The 15,924-nt window shown below is 40.0% G+C and overlaps 1 protein-coding gene across 5 annotated transcripts in view; it reads left to right on the top strand.

Moving 5' to 3' along the window:
- Window positions 1–15,924, top strand: part of PAM (peptidylglycine alpha-amidating monooxygenase) — a 152,679-nt gene that overhangs the window by 83,933 nt on the left and 52,822 nt on the right. For all 5 annotated transcript variants that reach the window (XM_055790791.1, XM_055790792.1, XM_055790790.1 and 2 more), the window contains exons 5-7: window positions 4,147–4,234; window positions 11,596–11,681; window positions 13,391–13,474. In XM_055790791.1, coding sequence (XP_055646766.1) covers window positions 4,147–4,234; window positions 11,596–11,681; window positions 13,391–13,474 — 258 coding nt within the window. The remainder of the gene's footprint in view (window positions 1–4,146; window positions 4,235–11,595; window positions 11,682–13,390; window positions 13,475–15,924) is intronic.

Genomic DNA, 15,924 nt, shown 5'->3' with positions numbered 1-15,924 from the left:
TGCACATAATACTGCCAAATTAATTCCTTCTCTTTTGTGTGGGATTATTATTTTTTTTTTACACTTCAAAAGGACACAGTTACGGCCAAGTGTCCTTATGCTTACACCAAGAATCACTTTTTATTCCTTTTTGCCTTGTTTTCCTATACCCCCTTTTCTTCCCTCCTCCAAGACAGCATGGGGGAGAGGAGGTTCTGTTGCAGGACCTGCAGCAAGATAGTTTTGTTGCATGTTGGTGAAATATAAGGGCCTCAGAAGAGAGAACGTTTTTAGTGTTGTATGCAGACGGTACATTTGTTGGTATGTACAAGATAATATTCTGTAACTTTTTTCAGTATTTTTTTTTTAATTTGTATTTTAAGACCTTGAATTCAGACTTCAGCTTTGCTATTCCCCTGAAGATTTAAAACCAGTGGACAGTCATGCTTGCACAAGGACAGTGTGTAAAACTCTGTACTGCAAAGCTGGGAGAATACTGTACCAGAATTATCAACCTTTTCGGAGTCTGTTCTCAGACGTTATCAAAAGAAGGAACTGATCAAACTTGCTTATGAAATGTTGCCAACTAGAAGGAGGAGGAGAGCCCAAGTTTTGCCCTAGAGGTCTTTTTCACATCCATGTATTTTTGCAGGTGCTATTAGTTTTCTGTATGATATTCTTTAGTGGAAGGTCAGATTGTCAAGGCCGAGATAGGTGTTTAAACCAGTTGTTTCTCTGTCCCAAAGGGCTGCAAATGATGATAAATTGCAGTGTGGGGAGTGTTTGTGAGGTGCGTTGGTTTACATTTAGGTTAGTGTTAGGAACATACCTTTTGCTCCTGTAAAATGAAATGGCTGTAAGGTTTATATGTAAAAGGTATTAATGAGGGAGATTAATATATAATTTTTCAAGAAATAAATTTTAAAAACATATTGCAGTTTTCTTCTTCTGCCTCATGTTTGATTAATGTTTTGAATAAGTAGCCAAACCAGAAACTAGATTGAGTCTTTAATGATGCAGGCATTGATAAAAATCATTTTTGACTGCTGAGCTGTAGCGATAGCTGAAGGGTGCTCTGCAGATACTCCTAAGAATTGAGTCTGCCAGCAAGCGACTCAGCTGAGAAATTTGACTGTCATCTTCTCCTCCTTACATTCATTCACATGGGTGACCAATAAATAAATGTGTCTTTTTCTTACTGACTCATGTTAAGTCTCTCTGTCAGTTTGTGCTGTAGAAATGAGACGGAGCCTATTAAGTTCAGCAACACAAATTGAAATAATTAGGTAATTTATTACTTTTCATCCATACATGACTCTGAGACTCTGTGGGTTTGTTATTCTAATATGGCACATATAAACTTCCCTATTACCAAGTAATGATGACTTTACTTACTGGAGGCCCCTAATGTCTCCCTGATCTGCCAAATTGTGAACACAGTTAAATTGATACATTTCTTTAAGGGTAATTCCATTATAGAGGAGACAGCAATTATTTTTTTAAAAAAGGAGATCAACTTCATATCACTGAATTGTTATTTATAAGGTGAACTTAGAAAATATTTTTTTTCATACATACCTTAGCTAGACACTGTTAAGATTAAACTGATGTCGTGTTCTCTTCATTCCTGTTTCTCCTGGAGTTCATAATTTAAAGTAGTACTTGGTCAAGAAAGTAAGTCAGACTTTATTCAGATTTAGTATATGTACCAAAACTGTTAACGGTTATTTTAGTAATCATTTTGTAGCACTTCTCCACATATAAAAAATATTTAACTAGTGAGTAATCTTCTTTTCATTATTGTAAAATATGGGGGCTGTCAACTAGCAATATAAGACTTTTGTCTGATATTTGTTAAGCTTTTGGTGGTACTTTACTTAGGTACTGCCTTTGGCTTGAACCTCATGCTAATTTGTATGGCTTCTACAACATAGGAATTTTTAAATTAAGGGTTTTTTACCCCTCTGTTTGGAAGGGTGTAAGCCTGTGTGTGCTGCTAAGAAAGTAACTACACAGGAACAGAGTAACCAACTGTACAAAGCTCTCTTAAGCCCACAAGCAGACTGAGAGTTTTTTCAGTTCTTCATTCAGAAACAAATCAATGAGATATGCCAGCTAAAATAGCGTATGCAAGTGGCTCATGCAGAAATCTGATTTTACTTTGTTATCTGTATTGCATTATTTTCTATTATGAAAAGTGGTATTTATTAAGTTATTTGTAACAAGCTTAATCATAGGGCTTAAAAACTCCTGTCTGTGCACTATAACACCATTGTAATTGGCACTACATAGAGGGAATACAAGACTTCCTGACACACACATTAGAGTGAATACACAAGATGTGAGAGCAGTAGAGGACAGTAGAAAGAAACAGTGAGACAGTATTAACCAGTAGGACAGGTGGTGGCTTTAGCAGACAAAAGGCCTAACCTTTAATTTTACCTTTATTGAAGGCTGTCCTTCTAGGTGTTATAGTGCATTTTGTACAAGTGTCAGGTTCAGCAATAAAGCTCATTAAATTTCACATTTGTGAACTGCTTATAAACTCCTCCAGAAATCTAGTCTCTCATTTATATTAGTAACAGCGTCTTAAAACACCTGAAACACCTGAAAACTAAGGTAGGAAGTCCCCATAAAATGACACATTGTCTGTCCCATGTGAGAGTTAACCATAATTTCACTATGAATTATTACTGATAAAAAATCAAAACAAAAGGTGTTTCTGTAATGCAGATTAGGTTTTTCGATATGAAATGAGTACTGTTTGCTTGTAGGAAAAGGAAGATGTCTTTAGACTTTCATCGTGCTGGCAAGTTTAGCACTTCTGAATCAGTATCCGGTACTTGAAGTACCTTCCCAGGGCATGTGAGTGCATCTCTTCCCAAATCAAGCTGTCAGCTCTGGAGTGCTCATTTTCTTACAATCTGACTGCATGTCTTATGTCTTCAAGCTGGAATTTGACTTGCATGCCTTAACTTTTGGCTCTTTTTCCTCACTTTTCACAGCAGACCTCAGCTCCCAAGAGCAGGGCTAGAAGCTACTTGATTATTATTTTTTTTCCCCTCACGAAACTGGGACAATAATCCACATCATCATTCACTTCAGAAACCCTGCCTCAGCTGCATGTTAACATACTGAGTTCAGAGGGCAGATAAGTCCACAAACTTTGGGAACAGAATAGTGTTTCAGTTCATAGGGCAGCTTCACCATCTGTCCATGGTAAGACTCTTTGAAGAGCTGAAAGACACTTGAAGGCTCCACAGTGACGTATAGGCAGGAGTGACTCGGTTTTGGCATTTCTGCTGTAGGATAACATTAAAAACCCTCCAAGCTCCTACTGTGTCCTACATGAAGAAAAATTCCATTGCATCTGACAGATCATTTCAGTAGTAATGAAGTTAAATAACATAGCTTGCTTTATTTCTAGAAATGCCATCGTTGTACATTCATGGTCAATATTAATACAGTGTATTATTTGTGGCGTGGGATACAGAACAGACATTGAGTGCTGAACATTCACCTTTGTCTGAGTTTCTAATGATGACAAATGTTTGGGCAATGAGATTGTGTTGACTTAAACAATCTTATTTTCCATTCCAAAGGTTTGATATTAGTGAGAATAAACCACAATTTTTTCTTGGAACTGTTGTACCAAGAAAGATGCAGCAAAAATGTAAACCAGGTGAAACACTGGACAAAAGTATCACTAATATATGTTAGTTGTTCTTAACAGTAACTTACTGTTCGTATTTTTGATTAAAAAGTACAAAAGAAGTAGAAAAGTATTATTAAGTAACAGGTGTGAATTTTGAAGCTAGGTTGAAATTAGACTGGTTAAAGTAAAATTTTGTGGTTTGGGATATCTTGGTATGTTTACTAAGTGTCATATCTAACTTTTGGAGAAAAACAGTAGTTTTAAGTGGGAACTGGGAATTTCTTTTTGTTAATGACTAAGTGAAGTACAGTGGTTTAGCTTGGGAGACACGCTGTTGAATGGGGATGTAAGTAAAGCTTGTAAGTGGAATGCAGAAAGTAAATAAATGAACGGGAACATGCGCACCTTGTTTATAGTATTACAGAGAAAAAACGTAGCACAAAATGTTCTTGCTCATGTAACTTATGGTGAGACTAAGGATAGCTTATTTGTTTTATCATTTTGTTTTTCAGTTGACTTTAAGCCTCATGCCAGCATGGACACTGTCCATCACATGTTACTCTTTGGGTGTAATGAACCCTCATCTACTGAAAATTACTGGTAAGAGTTGCAACTTCCTTTTGTACATAACTTTTGTTCTGTTAATTGCTTCCACATAAACCTTTTACTGTGTTGCAATTCCTTGGAAGAGTAGAAAAATTTGGAAGGAAGAAGAAATGTGTAACATTGCAGTCTTTCCACACTTGAAGTGTTCGGTTTTTTTAACTAATTACTCTATAAGGTGGAGAAGAAAGATCTGTTTTCTGATTCTTCGTGACTGACTGACTGTCTCCAAGGAGATGATAGGAGCTATAGTGGGCAGGGTGCCATTGGATTCCAAGAAATCTAGGCTTCCTTTGTAGTTCTCTGTGTATGGATAAATGTATCAGATGTCCAGAAGGAAACGAAATGAAGGGTGAGCTGAAGAAGATTGTCTCTGTCAAGTGGTTTGGTAGTTAACTTGCCCTTCAAAATGACTAAGCAGTGATGGCAGAGGAAGGCTTTCAATGCCACTAAAACAGGTGCAGTGAGCCAAAGGGAAGAGAATGAAGGTGGGTGGAATTTAATGGTCTGTCCAGTAATTTTGCAAGTTTTCTCCAGGTATTCAAGAGAGAGCAGATGAGGTAGATTTGCTGATGCTGCAAAGCATATATAATTACTCTGATCTGTGGAACAATTTTAGTATAGATTTTCTGATAGAGTTGTGTAATCACAATTTATGTTTTAAGCGTTTACCAAAAAGCTAACTAGAGATGGAATTTGGAGCTAATAGTATAGTATAATATATTTTTCACTAAAAATATTGATCTAGCATTTTGAACAATCTCTGCATATTTTGCGGAGATTATTTGATTAGTATTTTGAATGTACAACAAACTTTCATTGTGGTGGGTTGATACTGGCTGGAGGCCAGGTGCCCGCCAAGCTGCTCTATCACTCCTCCCCTCAGCAGGACGTAGGCAGAGAAAATAGGATGGAAAAAAACCTCATGGGTCAAGACAGAGACAGTTTAATAAAGCAATGACAAAGGCCATGCACAGAAACAAAGGAAAACAAAAGATTTATCACTTCCCCGTATAGCAGGTAATGTCTAGCCATGGCTATCTCCAAGGCTAGAAAGACAATCACATCTATTCTACACAAAACAAGCTTTAGACATCTGTATTTTGTGCCTGTTTGACACTTAGATAAGCTTGTATAAATGGCTGTATATATCCATGTGTGCATATAATTAATGTAATAGTGTATGAACAGACACATACGTGTGTATACATATGTATGTGTATATCTATAAATGTCTGTTGTAAGTTATGTTAACTTAAATGTCCAAATATGTAAAAACTGTTGCAAATTTTTGTAAGTCATTGCAGAAAGTAAGTATAATTTAAAAGCAAGTGTTTTCTACTTTACTAGTTTAAATTTGCTAGAGGCTTCCCAACCACTGGAACTAATTTTGTTAAAGTAATTGTGATGACTGTGTATTAATGATGAGATGTCCTTGTTATTTTTGGTTTGGTTTGTTATTTGTTATTCTTTTTATTACTTGCAGACTGGTAAGTGATGATTTTGCTGCTTTTCCATCTATTAGGGTAAAGAACAGTTGTTTAAGAACTGACATTTGAGGACACCACTGTAAGACTTGTTTAGCAAGGATCCTTCCCTTACTGTTTACATGGTCAACGTTTTTATATAGCCAGGTTTTATTCAATTAAGATATACCACATTGATCTTTTGCTTTATTTCTTCATCAAATTTCTGGGCCAACATTAGATAGATCATTTGTAATCAGTTGTAAGAACATTAAAACATAGTGAGTCAAGAGCTATTTTTCATACCATCATGATGTGGACTAGGGGTATGATGGAAAGTTAAGTCTTTTAGGAGCTTCAGTATGCAAGGACAAAATCCATTTCCCTGGGGCATGAAGTTTTATTTGGGCCAGTTTTGAGTATGGAGGCTTGGGAGAGGGGAAGATACAACATTCATATAACTGTTGGGATTAGCTGCCCTGTGGCCATAGCAGTGCTGGGCCAAAATCTGTGAGCCATTCTGGCCTGCTGTCTTTTCTGGTGATTTGATGCTATTCATGCAAATGCCCCTGCTTCTGAAAGTCTGTCTATGGTGTGGGACCTCTGCTCGTTCTGCAGAGTGACATGTTCACTGCAACATGGTAGAATCTTTATCTGAACAAACACTAAAGGGGTGCACAGGTTTTTCTCCCTTCTTGAAATACCAAAGCCTTTCCACAGAAATAAAGTAGGCTCCCAGGGCTCATTCACTCAGGTTTTGCTCAGTGCACCAAAAAAAAGGTGTAGCTGCTCCTGTTTCTTGATTGCAATTGGCCCTGAAAACACTTCAGCTGTGATAACAAGAAGTTCTGCCTAGCCTGATAAACTGTGCTGGAATCAAAGTAGCATCCCTCCACTGATTCCTCAAAAGTTAAGATTCTCCGGAGATAACCAAGAATACAGTTGCATGATTCAAAAGAACGTGGAATTATTCAGAACTTCCGAGTCTGTCCTGGCAAGACAGGTCTCATGCTGCATCAAACCTAACACTTAAATGAACTCCCATGAATAAGATGATTCATAGACATAGCCTTTATTTTGAGGTCACTGGGGCTACTTTACATAGTTATCTAATCTGAACAGATGCATAAGTACAGGTCATCAATCCACCACCCAGTAATTCCTCCGTCAGAATGTCTGTTTCTATTGGCAGGAGAACATGGTTTTGGAGGCTTTTGACATAAGTAGTTCAGTACAGGTTGCAAAAGATCATTCTAATTCAGTGAAATATTTGTATTTCACTGCTTAGGGTGGAGTGGGAACAATACAAAGACTTCTATTTCTGAGTCTAGTTTCTTGCCATTGTCACTGCCCCAGAATGTTCTGCACCATTCAGCTCAAGAACTAAAAATGATCATTTTTCTTAGTCAGTCATGTCAATTATCTTTTTTTAGAAATCTTTGTTAGAATCAAGGAATAGAGTATAACAGAAAAGGAAATAAAAAGAGTTATTGGTTTTGTGTAAACATTGCAAATATCCTAAAAGGATAGCCAAATACTGGTCTTGCTGACATAGTGAAATATTTTGCTTTCAGTCTACGTAATCAGTCAAAACCCATCTCCTGAGCTTACCCAAGATTGAAGAGAATGCTTTTGGAATGTCCAGGAGAGTTAGCAAAAAACAAAGATCTGAGAAGCAGTCAGTAAGCTCTATTTCCATGCCTTCCCCTACCCTCCTCAGCCCCAACTTTTGACCACAGTCAAAATTAGTTGTTGTTACAATCCTGTATAGTGTGCAGTTACAGTCCATTTTTAAGGTATTCTGTGACATTGGTTCTGTTCAGAATCTCATGATTTTTTTGCATGTGAAGTAGCTATGAATTTCAGTGGTGGGTTAACTTTTTTTTACCTGTTTGTAAATTTACAATTTTTATTAGCTTCTTGCTTTAAAATCTGTTTACCAATTATCTTAACTCTTCTTTGAAATCTGAAGTTTTTTTCTGAAAACTTGATGTTTCAAGATCAGCATTGACAGCTAAATGAGAGGGTTGGCCATTTTTTATGCATAATGAAAGAGCAGTGTGTGTATTTCGTCATTCTCCCCTGCAGACTTCCCCTTCCATTGGTGCTGTGGTTTAAACCCAGCCAGTAGCTAAGTACCACACAGCCACTCACTGACTCCCTCTTTTTATAATTGAAGTAAAATAAAATAAAACAAAAAATTAATAATAATTATAATGGTTATAATGAAAAGGAGGGAGAAGGGGTGAGGAATGAAATCCAAAATTAAGGGAAAAAAGGGAACAAGTGATGCACAATACAGTTGCTCACCACTTGCTGACTGGTGCCCAGCCAGTCTCCAAGCAGTGATCAGCAGGCCCTGGCCAATTCCCCTGAGTTTATATACCACATATGACATCCCACGGTATGGAATATCCCTTTGGGCAGCCCAGGCCAGCTGTCCCGGCTGTGTCCCCTCCCAGCTCCCCGTGCCCCCCCAGCCCTCTCGCTGGCCGGGCCTGAGACACTGAGAAGTCCCTGACTGAGGATAGACACCACCCGGGCGCAGCCAAACCCACCCGTGTGCTGTCAGCATTGCTCACACAGCACAGCCACAGCACAGCTGCACCCACTGTGGAGAAGAAAGTTAACCCTGTCTCAGCTGAAACCAGGGCAATTGGCCATTGTCTCAGGCGAAAAGTTTGGAACAGCCTATGTAGTCATTTTTACCGAGCTAATGTGGTCCTAAAAAGTATTGTGGTTTAAAGAGAGGCTAGCTGGCCCAGAGTGTGGTGGTGAAGCTGCAACTGTGCTTGTGGTTTCTGCTGCTATTCCTCCTGACCAGTCTCTGCAACGCATTTCCAAATGATGCAACTCAATACCTGGTCAGATCCCTGAAATCTTGTGGGTTTTTTTAGATTGTAGTGAAGGCAAGCTCTGCAGGTTTACCTGCAGCTGTATGAATTGTTAGTTGTGAAACATTACACTTATCCCCAGATAAGTTTTGCTTTTCCATTAGGACATGCTGGAAGTGGGACATGACCAGACTAGTAGGTGTGAAGGTCTAGAAATATGTGTTAAGAGCAAAATTGATGAACAGGAGGAAGTGGTATGTTCCCTTTTCTCTTGGTAGTCTGGTGATCACAGCAATGCTTTCTGTCAGAAGAAAACACAACTATGTTGCAGTATGGCTCTCTGGGATCACAGAAACCTGTAATGTCCTGCTGAGGTGGTTTTCCCTAGGTACCAGAAGAACTGGTTATCCCTGGGAAAGCAGGCTGGAAAGCGTAATTGTCATTTGTTCTGAAAGGTGGCATAAGTTGCTCAGGCATCCTGAACAGAAACATTACAGAGCTAAAAGTCCTGGTCTTTTATGCTTTTATACTCTTCCTCACACTGTGTGAGACTATTTCTCCTGCTACTTAAGGCGGCTGAAATCGTGCTTTATGTGTACGAACATTTTCCCAGGTCTCATTTTACCAGCAGTAATAAACAAAAAAGGGGCTGTACCATTTTTTTGTGGATTGAAACTTTGGCATGGGTATCAACCTTCATCGCATCTGGCTTGGATCAGTTGCTGTAGTCTGAATAGTTTCAGGTTGAGGGTTTCTAAAAGTCATACCCATGTATGCTGCACTGGTGGAATGAGTTCTACACTCTGTGTTCAGTGCTGTGATGCTTTGCCACTAAAAAAGTGTTGGGGGCTGACTTTGGCTGGACACCAGGTGCCCACCAGAGCTGCTCCATCACTCCCCTCCTCAGCTGGACAGGGTAGAAGAAAATATAATGAAAAATTCGTGTGTTAAGATAAGGACAGGGAGATCGCTCAGATGTTAGCATCATGGGCAAAACAGACTTGACTTGGGGAAATTAATTTAATTTATTACCATTCAAATCAAAGTAGAATAATGAGAAATAAAAGCAAAACTTAAAAACACCTTCCCTTCACCCCTCCCTGCTTCCTGGGATTAACTTTACTCTCAAATTCTCTACCCCTTCCCCCTGCCCCCCGCGGCCCGGAGAATGGGAGTTATGGTCAGTTCACCACATGCTGTCTCTGCTGCTCCTTCCTCTTCAGGGGGAGGGTCCTCACATTCCTCCCCTGCTCCTATGCAGGGTCCCTCCCACAGGAGACAGTTCTCCATGAACTTCTCCAATGTGGGTCCTTCTCACCGGCCGCAGTACTTCACAAACTGCTCCAACGTGGGTCCCTTCCACGGGGTGCAGCCCTTCAGGCACAGGCTGCTCTAGCATGGGTCCCCTGCGGGGCCACAAGCCCTGCCAGCAAACAGACTTCTCTCTCCACGGGGCCACAGGCCCTGCTAGGAGCCTGCTCCAGCATGGGCTGCCCACAGGGTCACAGCCTCGTTTGGACATCTGCCTGCTCCGATGTGGGGTCCTCCATGGGCTGCAGGTGGATATCTGCTCCACCATTAACCTCCATGGGCTGCAGAGGGACAGCCTGCCTCGCTGTGGTCTTCACTATGGGATGCCAGGGAATCTGCTCCAGTGCCTGGAGCACCTCCTGCCTCTCCTGTGCTCCAGGGTGTCTGCAGGGTTATTTCTCTCAAATATTCTCACTCCCTTATCCCACTACAATTTGTTGCACAGGGGTTTTTTTCCCCTTCTTAAATACGTTAGCCCAGAGGCACCACCACCATCGCTGATGGGCTCGGCCTTGGCCAGCAGCAGGTTCGTCTTGGAGGTGGCTGGCATTGGCTCCATCGGACATGGGGGAAGCTTCTAACAGCTTCTCATAGAAGCCACTCCCACACTACCAAAACTGTGCCACACAAACCCAGTACAAGAAGGTACAAATACGTTGTGTAAATAATCCTTTTCTCTAATAGAGGATCAAGAAGGGAAAGTGGCTTCTAGGTAGGTGTTTGTAAAGCCTCTCAGCGTCCCTTGTTTGTTTATGCATGTATATCACCTATATATAGCAGTGATCACCCTCACTGGCACGGTCCAGGCACATTGTGCAGTCTATACAACTGTGTCTGGCTGGCCTTTGGCAGATTTGGTAGTGTCTGTGCCTTGAGTTTGTCAGTTCTTGCAGATCCAAGGTATCTACAGCTTATTAGTCTTTGGGAGTCTTTTACACTCCACCCTTAGTGTTGCCAGCGTGTTAGCTGCAGAGCCTACGGGCAACTGGAGAGCTCTACTACTGTATTTGTGAACTGTTTGTGATCTGTAACTTGGCAAACACTTCTTTTTTCTTTCTTTCTTTCTTTCTTTCTTTCTTTCTTTCTTTCTTTCTTTCTTTCTTTCTTTCTTTCTTTCTTTTTTTTTCTGGTGTGTGATTTTTCTGTCTATGAACAATTTGTTGTGCAGTGAAATAAAAATTAAAGCAGTGAGCTTGCATTAAGTACAGGGAGGAGCATGAGGGCCTCTTACCTGTTGGGTCACATACAGCTTCCTATCACCTTTTCTTTGTCAATGATTTTGAAATGAATTTGATATAGCAATTTTGAGTTAAAGCTCTGTTGTCATGTAGAGGGGGGGGTCTGCTGTGTGCAAGAGCCCTTGGCCCTCTGTGTAAATTTGGCAGCCATTGTCATCTTGTGGCACTTCAGCAAATAGTGCTAGAAGTTTTCATATAGTTCATGCTCACAGAAGGTTCCTTTATTATTTTCATCACCAGCTTCTAGGCTGGCAGGGACTACCAGAAGTGTCTATGGTTTTCATTGTGTTTGTCTAACCCGATCTTAAGGCAGAGGGAGGAAAAAAAGAACATGGAGGATCTAATGATATCTGGGAAAGTAGTCTACGTTAGAAGAACTGTCTTTAAGTAACATACCTCCAACTTCATAGATCTTAAAATTAGTGGTTTAAAATATAATTCACCTGCCCTTCTCTGATTTCAAAATTAAGAAATTGTATTCCCTTTTGTTTTTTTCCTCATATTTTTAGGGACTGCGATGAAGGAACATGCAAAGACAAATCTAACATTCTGTATGCTTGGGCAAGAAATGCTCCACCCACTAGGCTACCCAAAGGTATTGTGCCTTTAACATGAAGTTCTTGTGTACAGGGGCAAGGGAGAGAAGAAGATGTGGAAGTAAGAACCTGACCGATATAGGAACCTCCTATGGTATTTTTTTGTGTGTCTAGTAGATGGGAACTTTATAAATAAACATCAACCTCAAAAACTGTGAATATATTATGCTAGCTATATACTGGGGGGGTGGTGGTGTTATCCTGTTTGCTCTAACATTATGGGTTTCAGTAATGGGGGAAAAAAGACTTGAGACATTACAGTCATAATATAATGCTTCATTCTTATATAGCATTAATCTTACCTTTCCTACTGTACACTATTGGAAGCGCATTGTTTGTATCTTCTAGTAGCACGTAAACTGCATTAAAATATTTTTGTGTGTTTGGGAAAGCACAGGCAAGTTCAATCTAAACAGTGAATTTTTTCTGTGTCTTAAGTATACTTGACGATTTAGTGTGCTTTTAATTTGTTAATGCTTTGATTCAATAGGGCAACGTGTTTATATGCCCATTTTCTTGTATGATAAGTGACCTTGCTGAATTAAATCAAAAAAATTTAAGCTACTTGGCCTGTGTCTGGAAGACAAGGAGAGATGGTTTTCTAATAACCACTAAGGGTCCTAGAAATATCTGCCATCTATATAGGCGCAGTCTGAAAATACCTTGAAATCTAAAAATTTTTTACTTTATCTTTTACTGCCTTTTTTCATAACCAGGAGCAGTGCACAGTATCATGAAGAGGCTTATTTTTAATAATCCATTTACACACTTAATCATCAGGAATGTTATTTGATTTGGCTATCGGAATGTCAAGTTAAAAAAAGGTTGCTTGGAGGATTCTATGGAAGCCTGGTATTTGCTTGGCTGTTAAGCCCCAGCTAGTAGTAATTTTCCTGTCTCTAGGTTGTCCATAAATACAAGATTTGTGGAGAAGGTTCATAATGACACTACATTTGTGCAGAGAGGCTGCAGTTCTCTTTATAAGTAGGCTTTGCCATGGTTAGTGTGATTCACTGACGAAATAGGAAGAAATTGCTTTCTCTGCTTATTTTGAAGAGTGTTCATTGTAGAATTGGTTTAGAGAAATCTTTTTGGTGATGGTGATATTTTGCATTGTTATTATTTCAAATTATTTAAAATTCCTCCATTTTTTATTGTACCTGTGCTTACTTCTGTCAACAAGTAACAGAGCTTCATAATTTCCACAAGATTTTTTCCACATACAATATTAATTTACATCTCAAAATATTTTACTGCAGATCTTTTTATCTTTTCATTCTCAGTATGGATTTAGTACTTCAGTGTTAATCAGCTTCTATCATTCGCAGGTTTTATGAGAAATGAAAGTTCTACCAAATCCTACAAGGGTAGCAAAACTTGATTATTATTTTTTTAATTTAGTTATACATATCTATATATCAAATCTGCATTCATATTCCTGGACTGAGAGAATCCTCTTCTTAAAGCAGATATCTGTTCATTAATAACTAGGTTATGGTCCTAGCTTTTTAGTCTATTTGGGAACAAGTGTTGTGATGGTTGTTTCCCCATTTTTCAGAACATTGCTTTCTTCACTAGTGTTTCAGTGAAATTTCCTACCCCTTTACTCCAAGCCATTATAGTGATTTGTATTTTCAGATACGGTCAGCAATGCTGAGCCATATTACATTTTACTTTTTCTGAAAACAATGCATTTTCCTTCTCCTAGGTGTTGGATTCAGAGTTGGAGGGGAAACAGGTGGCAGATTTTTTGTGCTCCAGGTACACTATGGGGATATTAGTGCATTTAGAGGTATGTATTTTGAAATTTTTTTCTGCAAGTTGTATCAATTACAGCATCAAAAATACTTGCATTACCTGCAGAAAATAATTTTGCTGTTGGTGTCACTCACAAAGGTAAAGGTCAGTCAACATATTTGTAATAAAGTTTGTATATTAGCTTGACTTCTTTATAAACTTGCTTTATCTCTGTAAATTTTTGAAAGGTGAACAGATCTTTTTTTCTTAAAAAAATACAGAACAAATGACTTAAAGTAATGAAGAGGCAGATTAGTAATTTTAAGTGTAGGGAGAAACTTTGTTTTCCCTGTATAATTCAGTGTTTTCTCGAAGAAAGCTAAAACAAATACCTGTGAACACCCTTAACCTGTCACCTTACTTAACAGGTGGGGACCGTCTTTTCTTCTTTCTTTTTCTTTTTTTAAAGGTGAAGCACTCATTTCAAGCATGGCAATATGCCTGTTGTTGTCAGTGAGTGTTTCACAGAATAGCCTCTGGAGGTTCTCTGGTCCATCCCCTGCTGCTCAAGTAGGGGTAGCTACAACGGGTTTCCCAGGACCATGTCCAGATGGCTTTTGGGTATTTCCAAGGTTGGTGACTCCACAACCTCTCCAGGCAACCTGTGCCAGTGCTCAGTGACCTTCACAGTGAAAAAGTGTTTCCCAGTCTTCAGAGGGAGCCTCCTGTGTTACAGTTTGTGTCCCTTGCCTCTGGCCCTGTCACTGGGCACCACTGAAAAAAGCCTGGCTATGTCCTGTTTGCACCCTCCCTTCAGGTATTTTTGTACATGGGTGAGATCCACCCCCTGATCCATTTCTTTTCCAGCTTCAACAATCCCAGCTCTCTCAGCCTTTCCTCAGAGGAGAGGTGCTGCAGTCCCTTCATGGCTATTCCTTGGACCCTCGCCAGTATGTCCATGTCTCTCTCGTACTGGGAAGCCCAGCACTGGACACAGGACTTGAGGTGTGGTCTCACCAGGGCTGAGTAGAGGGGAAGGATCATCTCTCCTCCTGACCTGCTGGCAATACTTTGGCTAATGCAGCCAAGGATACCATTAGCCTTCTTTGCAGCAAGGGCACATTGATGGCTCATGTTCAGTTTGGTGTCTACAAGGACCCCCAAGGCCTTTTCTGCCAAGCTGCTTTCCAGCTGCTTTCCTCCAGCACATACTGGTGGCTGCAGTTGTTCCTTCTCAGGTGCAGGACTTTGCACTTTCTCCTCCTTGTTGAACTTCAGGAGGTTGCTGTCAGCCCATTTCTCCAGCCTGTCAAGGTCTCTCTGGGTGGCAGCAAGGCCCTCTGTCCCATTAGCCACTATGTCCTGTCTCGTGTCATCAGCAAACATGCTGAGGGTACACTCTGCCCCATCATCCGGCTCATTAACAGAATAAGTTGAACAGGACTGGACCCGGTGTTGACCCCTGGGATACACTGCTAGTTACCATCTTCCAACTAGACTTCAGATCTCTGATCACCACTCTCTGGGCCTAGGCATTTCGTCCTGTTTTCAGTCCACCTCACCATCTGCTCATCTAGACCAGACATTCTAAGCTTGGATTAGTGAAATTTGGATCTCATTAATGTACATCGAGATATTGGTGATCTGAGATTTTATGGCACAAGGTTAATTATTTTTTTTATTTATTTATATTCCATGTTGTAGTTTGTTTTTTAAACCTGAAATGCCTTGTTCTGACATGTTTAAAGTGCATGAATTCTTATTTTTGCTCTGAGAATCATGTCCTGTGTGGAATTTTTGGGTGAAGGCCTCTCTGGCCTTCAAGAACAAAAAATCTGTGGGTCATCATTCTCTTGGATCTTGGCCACGACACATCACTGCATAGGATTTAAACAAAGATGTGAAGATCCTCATGGGCTAAGTGATAAAATGCTGGACTTGGAAGGAGGAAGGGGAAGTAAGCTGAATAATAGCAAAAAATTAAGGGAGGAATATGCAGTACACCAGTGTTTTGAGCTGTGCCTGTGGCCTCTGAATCTGGTAAATGATCCACAAGTTGTACTTGGTTTTGAACAGAGGAGTTACCCCGTAGCTGACAGCTTCCCAGCGCCCTGCAGCCTCTCTTCTGTACACCTGGCAAGTTTTGGGCAATACTCATCTGGAATTTTCAGCAGCACTGTCTGAAGGTGAAGGTTGGGTTTCTATGTGACATGAAGATACAATGTAGCATAATGACAATAACGGTGACTTAGGAGGAGGAGCAGGAGGAGGAAGGAATAAACTGAGTGTGCCAGCATTGTGTACAGCCCATGAGATTCTTTGCTGCTAAAATCACGAATAATTAAAGTTACAAACCTCAAAAGAGAGTGTGTTAGTTCAGAGCCAGCTCTTCATTATTGCTTGGGGACAGTGAGAGTTACCATTCATTTTCACTCTTACATATAATTTATGTGTATGTAGTTACTTAAAAAAAAAGAAGAAACCAATGAGATCAGTAATCGCCAC

This window comes from Falco peregrinus, chromosome Z, assembly GCF_023634155.1.
Source record: "Falco peregrinus isolate bFalPer1 chromosome Z, bFalPer1.pri, whole genome shotgun sequence".
NCBI classification, from domain to species: Eukaryota; Metazoa; Chordata; class Aves; order Falconiformes; family Falconidae; genus Falco; species Falco peregrinus.
Note: the sequence above shows the minus strand (reverse complement) of the source record. Positions and strands in the feature narration are given on the sequence as shown.